A 19,012-nucleotide genomic window follows, 5' to 3' on the forward strand; every position below is an offset into this window, starting at 1 on the left:
GAGGGGTTCTAGGCGCTACAATCTCTAACCGCGCGATCGCTACGGCGCAGCTTCGAATCCTGTCTCGGGCATGGATGTGTGTGATGTCCTTAGGTTAGTTAGGTTTAAGTAGTTCTAAGTTCTAGGGGACTGATGACCTCAGAAGTTAAGTCCCATAGTGCTCAGAGCCATTTGAACCATTTTGAACTAATCTCCCTTCCTTTCTTTTTTCATGTAGTGCCTATTCAACCAGGCCAGTGAAAGACAATAAGTAAACAAATAACAGTAACGACGCGTTACCAAATGGAGGTACCATGCATATGTACCATGATACTTATTGGAGCTGAGAGAGAGATAAAGAGTGGGGGAGGGGGGGGGCGGGAATGAGAGAGAGAGAGAGAGAGAGAGAGAGAGACGAACTACGCAGGAACACAAACAGTCGCAGTATAAACATATATACCCGTTGTCACTGCGAGATCGGGCTGAAGTGCTTAATAGGTGTCGCAAATTGCGGGTGAGTGGTGGAGCTACAAGTGAAAGGAGCGCAGCCGGGCGTGGGTCGCGTCCAATGGCGAGCCGACCCTGATGGGGCACATCCGGCAGCTATGAGGCGGCTAGAGGCTGTGCCCACTGCGGGTCCACCGCAGACACACGCAGACGCGAGGTGGGCGCTGGCGTCTCGGCTGTCCACACACAGCAGGTAGGTGCCAAACAACGCCATTCTCCCGCCTGCCTGCCAGTCACAGTTTTCGCGTTTCGTTAACACATGCATCCAAATATTTGTATCTTCCTTATATTTATTAGTCAGTCTAACATTTATCACTAATCGACTTCCGCATTCGGGAGGACGACGGTTCAATCCCGCGTCCGGCCATCCTGATTTAGATTTTCCGTCATTTCCCTAAATCGCTCCAGGCAAATGCCGGGATGGTTCCTTTCAAAGGGCACGGCCGGCTTCCTTCCCCGTCCTTCCCTAATCCGATGAGACCGATGACCTCGCTGTCTGGTCTCCTTCCCCAAAGCAACCAACCAACTAATCGACTTCTCTAATTCCCTGTCGTTGGTGACGTAATGCAGGCACTCAGTTAGAAAGATACAACAGCTGTATATGACAGTTAAAAGACCAATGAAAACATCATTTTGCTCAAAGATGTGTGCAGAAAAACATGTTCAGGTAAATGGTGTTCACATAATTTCCGTCCTAGCGTTGACGAGCTATGCGCCTGCACTCTTACAGCGGCGATGGATGTGGCATTGTTTGAAAACATTGTCACGTGCGAAGAAGCAGTATGTCAAAGCGAAAGGGAGACCTCGGCAAGGTGGAGACGCCGTCGTGTTTACGCCCAAGGAAAATGGAGAGGAAGGGGTGATAAGGACTTAAACTTGTGGGGTGGCGGATAAAAGTCAAATACTTGTTACTTCATTATTTCATTATGAAAAGACACTTAAATTATCTGTGCGTGCTTTACATCTACCTCCGCCGTTTACAAATTTTGCAATCAACGAGAAAGCGATGGAGAACATACTGATAACTTCCAGTCTGTAAGTCCACTTTACTCTTTGTTCTCACTTAAATAAGTTGTTCCTACCTGCCATTTACCCAGCGGTATCAGGACCTATGTCCATAGATAAAAGTTTTGATTTTTAACTGATTGATATTTTTGCAAAAGTTCACACATACGAAATATAACTCTTCGTATTCTAACTACTGTCTCTATCGGAAACAACACTATTAACAGTGCAGATGCCACCTCTGTGGGATGTTCCAAGTAAAATGGTCTGTCGCCCTGACTTCTAAACCCAAAAGTTAATCGCCCGCCATAAAAGTGAAAAAAATCTCGCCACTTTCCACACGGTTTTGTCAACATTATGGGCGGAACAAAAACAAATACTTCCGTGAAATCTATGCGATTGTGGATGGTGTACAGTCCTCGCGAGTTCACTTCCAACTTTTACCGAAAACGCATTCAAGTCTGCTCATCCGAAGCACAACTCACGCAGGCGTTGGACTGATGCGGACAGACTGATATCTCGGTGCAAAGTGTCTCTTTTCACTGCCTCTCTGGCTGTATTTATATAGGGGCACAGCGGACTGTCCAATAGAACATCTGCTATTAACCGCCCTATACACGGGTAGGAGTACCTAAATAGTCCCTTTCTCAGAAACATGTTAATTAATAACTCCGTCGTTTAACAATTTACAATCCTCTTAATTTGTATACAGATAGAGTTAAGTTTGCTTTGGTTCCTGAAAGTTTTAACTCGACGGCATTTAAACTTTTCCGGCTAGAATTTTTAGAACGGAACCAACAGTAGAACATGACCTCTGAACTGCCTGTTTAAGATTTCTCGTACCCATTATTATTTACAATTTAGTTTTTGAAACTTGATACAGCTGTATTATTTCATGAATGTAATCAAGTGCTGTAATCAGAACTTTATATTAAAAATTCAAATGATACTTAATCTACCATGAATAAGGACGTTTTCGTTACAAATGAAAACTGACAGAGGTAGCTTATTGGTGTCAGATATTTAATGGTTTTACATGGAACTGAGGCCGTATACGAATTTTCAGCTTTGTGGGTCTAATATTTAGAGGCTTCAATTTTCCGTAAAAACGCGGGTTTTGGCCAAAATATTGCTCTGTTCAAGTTGAGACTTAGAACTTTTAATTATGACATATTCTGACTAATTTTTAGCTTTCAAATTTTATTATTTAGTGCCACATATTTTTCTCTTAAGATTGTATATTTTGCCTAACACATTCATTTGATCATTCTGAAACTTAATGTTAATATTAATGTTTGTAAGCATACACCGACGAAGTTTGGAAGAGTTATTTTAATTTTCAATTTCACTTCTAAAGTATGGTGCTATCCTTTGTATGTTAACCACAGACGCCTTATGATGACATCGCGCTGGTAGTAGTAAGCTGTGGTAAGCCCCGGAACACTAGCTTGCCTCTGTACCACTTACATAGTTACGGCGCTTGTTTTGCCTCAAATTCTAGTAATCTTTCAAGTGGAGCGCTGAACTCTACAAGATTACATGCAAATACGTGCATAGCCCAACAATTAAACACTTACTGGCGCCTTTGTGTGACAATACTGCTAACTCACTATAACTTCCACGACATAGATTTTCATTGTGACGTCTACAAATCCACGTTTCGTCTGAATAAACGACTGACAGCTTTAATTCAGATGTTTCATTTATTTGTAAGAATCTGATGCAGTAAGCTTTTTCTGAAACTATATGGTCCCGTCCGCCCATTGTGACTTGCTTATTCTGACATCTATTAAAATAAAATTCCATAGACAGAACAATGTATCTCGGAGAGGTCCAATTCTGTGCAATAAAACTTGTCATGTTTTCGCAATGTTGCAAGTTTTTGTGTTGTCCGTAACGTCGTTAAAGCTGCTGCTTGATGAGACATCTACCCACATCTCAAGTAGGATATTTGTTGTATAAATTCACCTTCTTGTTCTTGTTTGGAGTAATTACCTGAATCCCAATCGTCTCAGCATCGTGTCCGTCCTCATAACATGCGCACTATCGACTTAATTAATTTTTAACATTTTGCTCGCACAGTCTGCAAGCATTTGCTTCAGCACTGCCTCTTCTTTCTACCGCTCACCGTCGTGGCTGCCCGCGAAAACATTTTCTGCTCTTACTTTCTATGACCGCACTGTCACGTACCAACACGCACTAGTTTGAACTGCAACGTGTTCTATCTACTCACGTTATACTATCTCCTCGATTTTACTGACACCTGTCCTCAGAAAATCCTACAACAATGTGTTAAGTCAGTATGTAATAAATTTATCCACATTCGTCTGAAAACTGACAACCAGTAAATCGGTCTGTGGCCTCCGCTCAGTGCAATGTGGGTCAGGTACAGGAACTAGCAGCTCCTTGCGGAGCTGTGTGCTGTAGAGTCGACTGCGGCGTCCAGGCTCCTCACCCTCCAAAGTGACGCACTGCGATGTCGTACCAAAGGTTAATAACATAAAGAGTGAAATAATTATCGTCCCTTCACCATCAGTCTCCTGCATCCGCCTTTTATTAGTGTCTTCACAATATTCCAATGTACAATATTATTATAACACTTCATACAAACAATCCATAGTTCTTCTGAATAATTCTACTTATATTATTCAACTAGCGGCACAATAGGCTCAGCTAGATCACGTCTTTCCTTTCCAAGAATTATCCTTACAGAAGCCATCTTCTTACGGTAACAGATACCCTCTCTCCCATCAAGGAATAAGATATAGCGCGTGGAGCGTATAACACAATTACATTACATTCGCATAACGTCTTTGGTCTGAACAGTAGCGTAATTCCGATACTAAGAATTGGAGATGTTTTTCTTTCTCATTCTAAAGTCCAATACTCTACTAATATATAAATGCTATGTTATAACGAGACCAAGATACTTCCCGCTCCGGTCTGGTGTATGATTAGCTTTGTCTAATAATATTGTCTCAGAATGCAATACTAGAAATAAGAATAACCTTCACAAGGATTTAAAGTCACTTACTCTTGTACAAAAAGGTGTGCGTTATTCAGGAAGACCCATTTTCAATAACTTGCCAGCAGCCATAAAAAGCTTAACAACCTAAGAAATTTAGCTTATTTGTTTCAGCTGTAAATGTTTCTCATGTATTACTGTTTTTCTGACATATTCTACATCCTGGAGGACCTCCTCACTACGGATCAATTTGAATGAAAGTATATCTAATCTAGTCTAATCTATTCAGTAAACGTCCGATCAGGTGGCAGCGTCATTGTGTTCATGACAGGAAGACAGATACAGTGCCGGCTGCAGTCTACACTACTGAATCCTTGGAAGTGGGCGGCAGTCTTGCTCCACAATACTCCTCCTACACTGTCATTTCGCCGGGATCTATCCATCGAGTAATGTATGTCATTCCACGTATGGTGCTACTTTGAACGTCAAAACTTAATTCTTTCATAAACATGGAATGCTCTCCTCGAACTAGTTTTGTCGTTCACGTATGATAACTTGTTTAGTGAGGCAGATTGTTTAACAGAGTATCATCCTTAGACTAAGTTTTCTGAATCTTCTTTGCTAAGCTCGAAACTCAGGTCTATGCGACAAAAATTATGAATTTTTTGCAGCATTAGTGTATCCTCATATTCTTCGTAGTCTTGCGAAACTTTCCGCCTAATGTTCAAATGTGTGTGAAATCTTTTTTCCTCCTACTTCTTTGATGCGTGTACTTAAAACACTGTCCCCTCGGCATTGGGCGTCTCGTTTCACTGTGTACACTTAACCTTACCCGGGTAACGCTTTGTAAGCAGGCTTCGTGGCGTTCACCATCTGTAATGTTGCCCTTTTCTTGACATCAATTATACATTTAACGAGTATCTTAGCAAGCCGTCGGATATGTCCACGAAGACATTTTCTGCTTTGATGTTTCTGTTCGCACTGCAAGATCACAACCAGTAAAACTGCAGAGTTAGAAGATATTGCATATATATCTGTGCACTTGAAAAATACATCGAATGAAAAATAAGTAATCTAAAGATAGTTAACGGCTAAGGTCATCAGTCCCTAAGCTTACAAACGACTTAACCTAAATTATCCTAAGGACAAACACACACACACACCCATGCCAGAGGGAGGACTCAAACCTCCGTCGGGACCAGACGCACAGTCCATGACTGCAGCGCCGAGACCGCTCGGCTAATCCCGCGCGGCTTTTCCGCCTAATACCAAATTTGAATTTACCATAAATGGATGCTGATGTTGAGAACTTTTTTCCTCCTACTTCTTTGATGCGTGTACTTGAAACACTGTCCCCTCGGCATTGGGCGTCTCGTTTCACTGTGTACACTTAACCTTACCCGGGTAACGCTTTGTAAGCAGGCTTCGTGGCGTTCACTACCTGTAATGTTGCCCTTTCTTGACATCAATTATACATTTAACGAGTATCTTAGCAAGCCATCGGATATGTCCACGAAGGCATTTTCTGCTTTGATGTTTCTGTTCGCACTGCAAGATAACGATGCATGCTATTCGATCTATAACTGTGTTACACTTAAACATGAGATCGACTTAGTCCATGCCACGGCTGACATCGTAATGTGATTTCTTGAGTTATAACAGAGTGTGTAGGAATCTCGATGAGGGCTATATAAAGGTATGTCTTTTGCCACAACTTAGAGAATTTGATAATTTCTTCGGCACTTATTTTGTTTACCGTAGTGTTTTCATATTTAGCGATTTGCACCTCAGACATTTCATATGGTGGCACCTCCATTTGGGCTTGTATGCAGAAAATATTCTAGTTGTCTTCCTTCTCGAAGTGGACTGTGAATTTCAGCGCGTATTTTAAAAGATCCGAGTACGCTGTTTTGCCAGAGTTTTAGGGCGTAAGCGATTTGTCCACATCCTCTGTGACAAAGAAGACTAACTAAAATAAAAATCCTCAGTGACGGATCCTAAAAAGTAACCGGGAGAGAGGGTGGTGGCCCTTCTAAACATTGGGAACTGCGTATCAAACATTTGCATCTTAAATGACATACACACTTCTTAACCCTTACCTTTCATCACAACCGGTAAAACTGCAGAGTTAGAAGATATTACATATATATCTATGCACTTGAAAAATACATCGAATGAAAAATAAGTAATCTAAAGATAGTTTCTATCTTTAATAGGAATACACATCCACACTGCCAGTGTAACGTTAGATATGGAACTACGTTCCTATAGGATCCAGCTGTCGGTTAACGAGTCTTGGCTCGGATAGCCGACTTTCTTGGTTTAGATTTTTCGCCAACTTTGTACAGTTTTAATTTAACAAATTCCGTGTCAGTTTCATTTTATACCTGACGCACACAGTTCTAAATGAACTAATTACTGAACAATATAACAGAGGAAAGAGAGTGAACCATTTATAAACACAGAGTTTGAAGTTGCTAGGCTAGGTTGTGGAGGCTACAAAGCATAAGAACAGTCCTTTACGTGACCTGTCTTCACGTTGCCTTGTGGGTTTGGGGGAGGGAACCAAACAGCGAGCTCATCGGTCCCACCGGATTAGGGAAGGATGGGGAAGGAATATAGCCGTGCCCTTTCAGAGGAACCATCCCGGCATTGGCCTGAAGCAATTTAGGGAAATCACGGAAAATCTAAATCAGTATGGCCGGACGCGGGTTTGAACCGTCGTTCTCCCGAATGCGAGTCCAGTGTGCTAACCACTGCGCCATCTCGACCGGTTGAGCATACGTCTCTGGGCAGTATCAGTCTGGGCATGGTGGCTAGATATTAGTAATTGCTATTAAGAAAATAGACATATCAGGTATACTTCTCCTTATAGCATAACATGAACATTACTGAACTATGTTAATTAGTATGTGAATTTCGCACTGTTAGTTTTACATATGTTGAGTTTCAAGCTGTTGAAATACGGATTCCATTTACAGGAATCATGCTGAGCGCAACACCCAGCAAGCTGCGGCGATTTTGTGCTTTGGTGCTGTTGGTTGTGAATCTGTCAAAAGTCACGTAAGTGCCAAGATGTACTCATAGTGCTGACACATTACGCATCATGACTATAGTGTCGGATATTGTACATAAATCAAAGTAGATACTGTTGCATTTTTACTCTCAAGTCACTGTTTTCATTAAGGTTTAATAATTTGATGGAAGCTGTGTAAAAATTGCAGAAAATAAGAACGAAGTATAAGAATTCCATGACCAGAGTTTCACTGCAATAGTTCTTACAGTACCAGTAAGTTAGGTTAGATGCACGAAGGGGTTAAGAAGGAACAATGGAACGCCACAAACAGATTGTTGTCTAGTGCTATATAACTGAATGTGATTTCGTCTAGTGCTATATAACTGAATGTGATTTCTTTAATAAGTAATTGTTCATAATGTAAGTGTAAAGGCATATGTGTTGCTCCAACTCTGCATTTCGTTTCTGTTTTTGGTTAATTATTCCTAGTGCCTCAACCGTTCATCTCTGATTGCAAATACAAACTTATTAAAAGACTTACCATTCAATTAAATTTTTCTGTGATCTCCACAAAGAAATCAATTATGATGTTAGTCTTTTTTTGTTTTCTTTCCTATTTTTGTAGGTACTTGAGAACGTGTAAATGGATGAGCATTTGCTTCTCCTGCTAACATTACTATTTTTCCTTGACCCATTTTAAATAATTCTATGGTATATGGCACAGACAGACATGGATTCAGCTCTTATATAGAGAATGGGCAGTACTAACGCGCTTCTTTTGAAAGCGAAAACCGTTCAGGTGCCGGCCAACACTCTGGTTAAATATTTTGACATAGTAAGGGCTGTGTTTCTCTAGTTCGTGTGGAACTTACATATTGCATTAAACACTGACTCGGTAAGTTGCACACGAATCTATATTGTGGATGACTTAGTCAAGCAGTCAATCATGTTCAGAAATTAATGTCACAAACACTTCTTGCTTTCATGGGTATTTAGATGCCCTTTCGCCTTCGCTACTCGACAGGTTCCTGAGTTCTTTGCCCTTGGTACATATTTGAATCTGCGGTTTTCCTCTAACACCTGAGTGGCACTCACTGTACTAAGACTTAAACGGAAGAGGGATCATTAACCCATGTTGGGGAAAGACATCGGCCGCGTCACTTTCAAGGGAACCGTCGCAGCACTTATACGCGATCTACAATACCTACCGGAAACCTACACGTTGATGACTGGGAGAGGGCTTGAACTGCCGTCCTCCCGTCTCTGAGTTAGACTGTTAACCAGTGAACCACTTTCCTCGGCGCCAACAGATAAGCACTTTCTGTAGTTGCCTGAAAACTGGAATGAATCCATTAGTAGGACGGTGGATCGTGTTTGGTAACACAAACGAAAGGTGACACGCAAGACATTTCATCTTCACATGAGGACTAGCCCCATTTCCCACGTGCTAACTGCACGTTACGTTTCATGGCGGCGTGACGAAAGTGTTGGCATTTGTAACCGTACAGTGTGTTAACGATGCACGAGCAATGTTATCAGGAGCAGAAATCCTGATCTGATTTCGCATAGCACTGGTGAATTAAATGTAGTTGCAGCTGTCATCTCAAGTTCCATATTCACGTATCAGTATAATATTCTTACAACCAACACTTTTTTCTTTGCCATTCTTCTTTTAGGTCGTTGACGTTTATTCATGTCGAGTATGTTGTGCTTGGTATTTGAAATAATTAATTGCGTTGCTCAACGAGATGGCACTGTTGAGTAAACTACTATTTCGCAGCCTTTGAACAAATTTAACTGGGCAAGTTATCTATTGAGACGGATCATAAATAAAATTTGAAGAACTTTTAAGATTATATTTATTTATCGTATTTAGTAGTACCAGTGTCAGGGACACAAGATCATACATGATGTCACATTTTACAAGAAAGAAACAGGAAATGTAATCAACTAATTATTAAATTCCAGAATGAGACTAGCAATGAGAGGAAAAGTAATAACGAAAACAACGAATATAGAGCATATGGATGTTCCTAGCTTTAAGAATCGTTACAAAGTTTCTCTGAATAGTAAGTGTTCTGTTAATATTGTTTTCTTTTCAAACTGGTTCACATATTTGAATGGACGTTGGAGTTCCTTGGAGGTCCACTGAAATGGTTCAGGATGGATTAGTTTAATTACTGAGTTGTATTTCAACCCACGAAGTATTGGGGATGTAGAAGCTTGTCCGAAGGATCACCCACTAACGATAAATTTTCTTGCAATATTTATCTATTCCATGAACACGCAATTCTGTTTAAGGTTTTGAATTTTCATTCATAATGGTTTCTACCATCCTCTCAGTACAGTTCGATAAACTAGCACTACCGCTTGTCCGCTGTACCAATGTTACTGCACTAGTGCTGGTTGCTGAAGCAAGCAGGTAGCTTGAAGTAGCAAAAGTCTGGTGGAACTGATTATTCGTCAGTTCCTAAATACTAATGTTAACAAAACCGAACACAGTTGAGGTCTTCCAGGTTCTCTGAAGAGCCAGTCGTGTAACATTAGGCAGGAAACCGCGTAGGTTAGCGAAATAAGCATAACTACCTCTCGATTCGATGGAGACCATTCTTGGTATTCCGTTACTACGGCACTGGGTAAACGTATGTAATGTGGCTCTTCGAACAGTAGCAGTACAGTGGACACTGATTCAAAAAATTGTTTCGCTTACTGCATTAAAGTTATTATTTAATTTATTTTATAAATATTTAAAGAAAGCCATTTTACGTAGTACCATTATGTAATGTTTTTAATTTTTGACTTGGTAGCTGCAATGATGCCATATAGGATGAAATTTATTTCTTTTCTTTGTTTTCATTGAATAAAACCTTTCCAGAAAGTTACGCATACTATGGCCTTGTAATTAACTTTAAAAACGTCTTGTAGTCTGCGACGTTCATTCAGAAGACGGTACTGTGTCAAGTGGTCAGCTCTTTTGTCTCACAGCATTTACACAGAAAATCTGCTTCATTGAGTTGGAGGCCCAACTGTTGCATTTTGTTTTCGCAATATATGCCACATCAGTGGGGCAGAGTGGCTTGGTGGGAAAGGAACTATAGCTGCAGCCAATAGGATGCAAGCTAATATACTGAATTCCAAAGATATGCCTTGTTCGGCTGGCTAATTGCAGCTACACTCATTTTATTTATATTGCAGTTAAAAGTCTCTAAAGACCCCACAAACTTGTAATTTCTTTAAACAGGAACTGTTTTGCAGCTGTGATCGATCAGTTTCTAGATTACAACTGAAGGGACAAAATCAATTCAGGCAAATCCGATCGTGTATTTATGGCTACCTCAAAATTCCTTTTTCGAAACTGGATCGTAACGAGCAGCCTGCAGTTAGCTCTGAACTCTATCTCCCAACTGAGTCTGTCCCTCACATAGGGTCCCTTCACATGTAGGTATATCCCTCAGCACTCAGTATACAAGTTTTATTACTCTGGATCTGTTACAGTCCTATAGTTCCCATTCATTCATTTATAGGAAAAATTATCTAAATGGCGGAAGTATGGTTGAAGAAAATAATTTCTTTCAGGTGTTGGGGATTGTAATGAAACCTACCCGTATAACGTTTCTTCAGTTGGTAGTAACAAATTCTACCATGTGAAGTTAAGACGGCGGTATAATAACTTAATAACCACGACGATAGAAATATAGCTGCCATATTCATCATGTGGCAGCGAATTACGCTACAAGTTCAGAAGGAATTTCTGTTTAACTAGTAAAAGTAAACAAAGCGGACAAACAATTAGTCACACCCTCCACGGGAGATATCATGCCAGCATCGTGCAACACAGCCCCAATTCGGCGAGTAAGACAGGCTACAAGTTTCTTCGCGTAACCTGTATCCAACTGAAGCCATATTTTCATGATTAGGTTCGCAGAGCTAATGAACTACAGAGCTGTTGAGCGTCATGTTTGATCGCTAGTCCAAACAGTCTCAGATCTTCTTGCGAAAACAAGATGAAGTGACTGAGAGGAGCAGTCCAAATGTGATACGCTCCCAGACTACTGGTGAAACCAGGATCATATCCACGAAGCACTAAGAACAAGGCTGTCGTCATCTTGGAAGAGGAGAGTGCCCAGAGCTCACTCACTGTAAAGATGTAGGATAAAGGACGACGCTTGTCCATCGAGAATGTACAAATAAACGTCCTTCATTTCCACTGTTAGCCTGAACAAATGGAAGAAAGTCATGCTACGAATAATACCCCCTCAACAGATGCACCTCCAGGCAGGTAACCTCTACACACTGCTGGTTAGAAGCCTCACTGGACTGTCGGAGCACTCGACGCCCTGCGCCATTCGAGAACGGGCAAAATGACGATTCGTCGTACCGCACCATACGCCTCCAGTCAGTTAGTGTCCAGTTCCTGTGTCGTTTGACGCACTGAAGAAGCGCATACGGTGTCTTTGGCAATGTTGGCTCGGGTCTTGGTTGAGCTGGACAGCTGCAAGTCCTGTCGAGGTTGAAACCGACTGTTGATGACAAGACGTAACCCTCGTCTCCTGTCCCTGTTGGCTGGAACCTCCTGGTGACCACTGCTCTTACGCCATGTTACGTGACTATTAAAGAGTCCGTGTTGATAAACGACCGGCGTTCAATAAGTAATGCAAGATTTTTTTCTGAAAAAGTGATTCCAATACCCCATATTATTACCCAATCTTTTGATTACAAAGCTCTATTTTTCAACATAATCTCCGTTCAAAGCGGTATGCTTACGCCAACTTACTGGCAGCGCCTCTATGCCAGCATGATACCAGTCTACGAGTCGACCTCGGAGCCAACGTCTTGTTGCATCAGTAACCGTCACATCATTCACGAACTGCATCCTTTGTTCGGCCAAACTGAGGGAAGTAGCAAGGTGCGAGATCCAGGCTGCAGGATGGATCAGGAAGAACAGTACAATAAAGTTTTGTGAGCTCCTCTCGGGTGCGCAGACTTGTATGAGGTCTTGCGCTGTCGTAGAGAAGGAGAAGCTCGTTTGCATTTTTCTGGCGACTGACACGCCGAAGGGATTAGTTCAGTTTCTCGAGGGTAGCTTCAGAACTGATTGTTGCACTATGAGGGAGGACATGAAGCAGAATAAAACCCTCAGAGCCCCAGACGACCGTCGCCATGATTTTAGCGGCTGAGGGTGAGGTTTTGAACTTTATCTTCGGAGGAGAGGTGGTGTGGCGCTATTCCATTGATTGCCGTTATGTTTCCAGTTCGAAGTTATGAACCCATGTTGCATCACCTATGACGATGTTCGACAGTAAAATTGTCACGATCAGGCTAGTAACGCGCAAGTAATTCCGCACAGTAGGTCCTTTGTTACTGTTTGTTCTGTTAGACGGCGAGGAACCGCGGAGGGTACACACCTTTGAGTACCCCAACAAGTAGACGCCTGTGTCAGCACTACCAACAGAAACGTCCAGTTGTGCAGCGAGGTGTTTGGTTGTGATCCGTCAGTCACGTCGAATGACAGTGCCCGCATGTTCCAACATTGCAGGAGTCACAGCTGTGTGCTGCGAGCTGGCCCGCTGAAGATCGGACAGGTTTGCGCGACCTTGTGGCGATGATGACAGAACGCCTCTCCCAACGACTCTCCGTGCATTTGTTCACTGCCAAGTCTCTGTAGACATTCTGCAAGCGCCTATGAATATCTGTTATGTTCTGGTTTTCCGCCAAAAGAAACTCACTGACAGATCTGTGCATTGAACGCACCTCCGTTACAGACGCAATTTTGAAGGCTACTTATAGCGTCGCCACATATCGGAACTTTATGAAACAACATGGACTGAAGCAGGAATATTCCACTATGTCCCACAACAAATTCCACATATTTCCAACCGAAATTAACCGAGAAGAAAATGTATCGTCTTACTTATTGAACGTTCGTTGTAATAAGAAATAGGGCAACTTCATTCACGGCGTGGTTATAGACACATCGAAACATGACGGCTTCTTTCTACTATTCTCTCAGGTCTGCACATCAAGCCATCTTACTCTGGTGAATCCGTATGACCCGCTGGCACATATAAATCACTTCAATGCGATGCCTTAGGTGTGGAGTGGAGGGTCACATGACCGCCTGGTAGCAGTTCTACTTCATATACAGCGCTCCAACGCGGACAGGGTGCTCTTTTAAGGAAGTGACTAATCTTTTCTCCGATGAACTCACATACACACTATCTGATCAAAAGTATCCGAACACCCCTACGTGATGCGGAATTGACCACTAGGTATCGTGATGGTCGGACCCGCCACTGTAAGAGGACAATCGGAAAAATGGTCCTCTTGGAGCACAAAATAGTCCAATATATTCTTGTTTAAAACAGTTCCTCGTTCTACTTTCCTCAACACGAACGTAATAGCGCTCTTTTTAACATGCAGCTCACCTCTCCATGCCAAACACTTTCCTAACTTTAACTCGCTCACACCCACTAGTGCAAGTCGCTCATACACATCCAGCCTCACTTGCCCATTCTTACTTACTCATCGAGCCCAACTTATTGTCATTATCTCTTTGTACCTCTCTTAACTCTCACCGTATCGAGCCTCATAACCACAGTCTCCTTCGTTTTGTCCTACTACTACTACCTACTCTCACTGTCTCCTCTTTGTCCCTCTTACTTGTACTATTTTATTCATTCCTTCCCACTGCTGCTGTCTCTTCTTGCTGTCACCATCTCTCTATCTCTTCTCCGTTGTTATTGCCATATAGTGTGTCTGTCATTATCACTGACTCTCACGCACTTGCAGTTTCTCCTTCTCTTTATTCCTTATTCCCTCTCCTCCTCCCTTCCTGGCACTGTCTCCTTCACCCTTTTCCTAGCACTGTTCTGCTACAGTCAACTATGTTCCATTGCCGCTGTGTTCCTCTCTTTCCCTCACACTGCTATTCTCTCCTTCGCTCTTTCTGTACCACAGCCACCGTCTACTATCGTCCAGTACATTTAAAAATTTGCCCAAAATTTTGGCATGAGAAAATATTCGCTCTCTTTTTAACTTACAACTCATCTCTCACTGCCACAAGCTCCCCTAACTAGCTCACACCCAGTTTTCCGTTTTTTCCCCAGTCACTGTCTACTTCACTCTCAGCATTAAGCGATTATATGTTTATACGCCAAAGTTTTTGGAAATATTTTAAAGGTCGTGAGGAAGATAGTGTGAGATCCCTGGTACCACATTTCTCAGTGAGAGTTTTTTTATAAACAGAACCATATTCGCATTTTTTGTGCCCCGATAGGAGCATTTCTCCGTTGGTTCTCCTGTCACTCATATGACAAGAACTTTATTGGCCAGTAAAATTTTACTAGTTTACTCCTGTGAAATTGAAATAACGCAAAACTAATTTTACACCACAGACGGGTTGTTACGTGCACAAAAATGTTGCTTGTGCTTCAGTACTTCAACATTCTGATGATAACGGAGACATTTTACAACACATTTCTCCGCACTACGTCACTTTATAAATTACGTTATCGACTCCGACCGGGTTTTACGTGCTCATGTTACGTGTATAGGTTGGGTGAATTTGAATCTTCGTATCTCGGAAACAGGTAGAGACATAAAGAAATTTTTCAGGACTGTTCGAAATTGGGATGTTAGAAGTACATCACAAAATTAACAGCTATATCTTGTGCATAGCCATCTTTGAATTCACGATCCGGTTTTAGCATGAAGAAATGATAAAAATAATATTTTTGGACTTTATAAGGAACTACGTATGAACTAATGGTTGCTTGATAAGCCCCTTGAAGCCCACCGTATATCAGATCTAATTCAAAGAGATTCGATTTGCTCCTCTTGCCTAAGGAGGCGGAAGTGTGTAATACTCAAATTTTCATCCTGTACTGGAGGATAGTGACAGTACGACGATCCTTCTGTTGGGTACGCGAATGGTCTCTAGCACAAGAGCTATCCAAAACACTTGACCATAATTTTCTGTCACCAACAGAACTCGAGGTATGAGCCCCGGAAGAATACCGTTTGTATGCGCGGTGTTTTGGAACATATTTTAAAGAATGAGAAGACTACTGAGTTGTCAGTAGAGAAGCAGAAACAGTACAATGGATTGGTCGGGAGACCTCAGTGACTCCGAACGTGGACCAGTCATTGGACGTCACATGAGTAAGAAATGCATCAGAGACACTTCAATAGTTTTAAGGGTGCGCAAGTCGAAAGCTGGCGTATGTGATTGTGAAGTGGAAACACGGAACAACCACAGCTAAACAAAGACGAAACAGACCTTACGTACTGACCGAGAAGGACCGACGAGCATTGCAGAAGATGATTCTAGAAAATTGCATGAAATCAGCGCAAGAAAGCACTCGCGAGTTCGAAAGCGCTACCAGAAGTTCAGTTAGCACAAAGGCAGTGCGTAAGGAGTTGAAAAGAGTGGGGTATAATGGTCGAGCTGCTCTTCAAAGGCCACACGTCTCTGTAGTCGATGCTATGCACGCTTGACGTCGCCTGGAGAATGTTAACCTGAAGTGCCAACAGTGAAATATGGAGGAGGTGGAATTTCGGTTGTGGGGTGTTTTTCGTGGTTTGGTTGTGATCCCCGCGTTGCGCTTCAGAAAACGGTAAATGTGGGAGGATAGGAACAAATTTTACAGCGTTGGTTATTGCATACAGTACAGGATCATTGTTTGCATCAGCATCACAATACAAACTATCATAAAGAAGCATATATGATTCGGTGATTTATGGACAATAACATTCCTGAAACGGTCTGGCCAGCCCATAATCTCGACCTGAATTCAATGAAAAACCTTTGGGATGACTTAGACCGTCGCCCTCATTCCAGACCCCAGTCTCCTTTATCAATACCTACGGTGACTGGCGCTGTTGAGAAAGAATAGACTGTCATTTATCCATAGACATTCACACACCTCAATGAAGCAGAGTTCAAACTACCGTAAAGGCGATGGGGGGAAACATCCTACATTAATGTCTGCTAATAGGTATGTGGATACTTTTGACAAAACAGTGTAACTGGCGACGCTTTATAGTGCGGTGGCGTTTTGTGTAAGAGTGGCATCTGGTGACCGGTTTTCTGCTTTAGATGCTCGGATCAGAAGACTAACATCCGGGAGGCGGAGAGGCAGGTGATGGAGCACGTCCTGAGCCCGAGCCGCTACGACGCGCGGCTGCGGCCCCCGGGATACAACGGCACAGGTGAGTAGCGCGGCGCGCTTTGGTACGCTATGGGCCTGCGCGCGCGCGCGGTCGTTCATCCAAGTACACATTAATGTGACCACCGCCTATGTGCGACGTCAGCGCGCAACAAACACTCCCACACTAGCAGGACTAGCAGTGCATTATCGGAGTGGCGTGGAAAACAGTGCAGTCGTTGTCATATTGCGAAAGTGGAGCGATTTGTCTGGCGTCAAAAACGGCATGACGATTGGATTTCGAGCAAAGGGCTGGAAGCTCTTCCGATATGGCTAAGTTTGTAAACTGCTCTCGTACCGCCATGGTACCTGGAAAAATGGCGCTATCCAGTGTCGAGGACACTGTGGTGTACCTACCATGGGCCTCGGATGAAAGATGCGGAGATGTGCATGTGAGAACAGAAGTGCAACTGTTGAGAAACTGACTGCCCATATGAACCAACAGTGTCTCGACGAGAGGTCAGTGAACGTTGCTGTTTGTGGGACTCCGCAGCACGCGCCTGATTTATGCACCCGTTTGACTGCTGTGCATCGCCGACGAAGGCCGGCTTTCCACGTCAAAACCTCAACTCGACGTCCACTGAGCGGCGAGAGGTGACGTTTCCAGATGAATCACGTTTCATGCGCAATCGGGCGTGAAACGTCTGAAAACAAACATTCTGCAACAATCGTTCGAAGGGTGCAGGCTGGAGGAGTGCGCGTTAAGTGCTGGGGAATGTTTTAGTGGCATCCCCTGGGTGATATCGACATTCGGATCAACACAAGTATGCATCTATCCTTGGCGACCGTGTCCAGCTCTACATGCAGTTTGTTATTCCTCGGAACGATGGCATTTACCAGCAGGACAATGGAACGTGCTACACAACTCTCGGTCTAGATGCGTGGTTCGAAGAGGGTCAGGATGGGTTTACCATACTCCTCTGGCCACCAGATTCTTCGTATTTAAGCCCGATTGAGAATATGTGGAACGACCTCGATCGTGCTCTTTGCGCCATGGATCCTAAACCGCCGGCAGCTGTGGGCGAGTGGTTCTAGGCGCTTCAGTCCGGAACCGCGCTGCTGCTACGGTCGCAGGTTCGAATCCTGCCTCCGGCATGGATGTGTGTGTTGTCCTTAGTTTGTTTTTGTTGTTGTGGTCTTCAGTCCTGAGACTGGTTTGATGCAGCTCTACATGCTACTCTATCCTGTGCAAGCTTCTTCATCTCCCAATACTTACTGCAACCTACGTCCTTCTGAATCTGCTTAGTGTATTCATCTCTTGGTCTCCCTCTATGATTTTTACTCTCCACACTGCCCTCCAATGCTAAATTTGTGATCACTTGATGCCTCAGAACATGTCCTACCAACCGATCCCTTCTTCTTGTCACGTTGTACCACAAACTCCTCTCCTCCCCAATTCTATTCAATACCTCCTCATTAGTTATGTGATCTACCCATTTAATCTTCAGCATTCTTCTGTAGCACCACATTCCGAAAGCTTCTATTCTCTTCTTGTCCAAACTATTTATCGTCCATGCTTCACTTCCATACATGGCTACACCCCATACAAATACTTACTGAAACGACTTCCTGACAATTAAATCTACACTCGATGTTAACAAATTTGTCTTCTTCAGGAACGCTTTTCTTGCCATTGCCAGTCGACATTTTATATCCTCTCTACTTCGACGATCATCAAAACTCCTTTACTACTTAAAGTGTCTCATTTCCTAATCTAATTCCCTCACCATCACCCAACTTGATTCGACTACATTCCATTATCCTCGTTTTGCTTTTGTTGATGTTCATCTCATATCCTCCTTTCAAGACACTGTCCATTCCATTCAACTGCTCTTCCAAGCCCTTTGCTGTCTCCGACAGAATTACAATCTCATCGGCGAACCTCAAAGTTTTTATTTCTTCTCCATGGATTTTAATACCTACTCCGATTTTTTCTTTTGTTTCCTTTACTGCTTGCTCAATATACAGATTGAATAACATCGGGGAGAGGCTACAAGCCTGTCTCACTCCCTTCCCAACCACTGCTTCCCTTTCATGTCCCTCGATTCTTGTAACTGCCATCTGGTTTCTGTACATGGCGGCGCTATCTAGTGGGCCAACCATAGCGCCATTTCGTTTCCCCCATCAAGCGAGACAAGTTTCGTACTTTGTAGTTTTTCCGTTTGACGCTTATTTCGTGGGGCATTTGGTCCGGTCACGATCAATGGACCACACTGTATATGCGTTGCCGACCGCAGCGTGGTATTCTGCCGGCCGCGGTGGTCGAGCGGTTCTGGGCGCTTCAGACTGGAACCGCGCTGCTGCTACGGTCGCAGGTTCGAATGCTGCCTCGGG

The 19,012-nt window shown here is 43.0% G+C and overlaps 1 protein-coding gene across 1 annotated transcript in view; it reads left to right on the forward strand.

Moving 5' to 3' along the window:
* The first annotated feature begins 556 nt into the window (after positions 1-556).
* Positions 557-19,012, forward strand: part of LOC126484700 (glutamate-gated chloride channel-like) — a 129,311-nt gene continuing 110,855 nt past the window's right edge. The window contains exons 1-3 of the mRNA XM_050108299.1: positions 557-679; positions 7,438-7,519; positions 16,570-16,682. Coding sequence (XP_049964256.1) covers positions 7,443-7,519; positions 16,570-16,682 — 190 coding nt within the window. The 5' untranslated portion in view covers positions 557-679; positions 7,438-7,442. The remainder of the gene's footprint in view (positions 680-7,437; positions 7,520-16,569; positions 16,683-19,012) is intronic.

This window comes from Schistocerca serialis, chromosome 1 (assembly GCF_023864345.2).
Source record: "Schistocerca serialis cubense isolate TAMUIC-IGC-003099 chromosome 1, iqSchSeri2.2, whole genome shotgun sequence".
In the NCBI taxonomy this organism is placed as follows: domain Eukaryota; kingdom Metazoa; phylum Arthropoda; class Insecta; order Orthoptera; family Acrididae; genus Schistocerca; species Schistocerca serialis.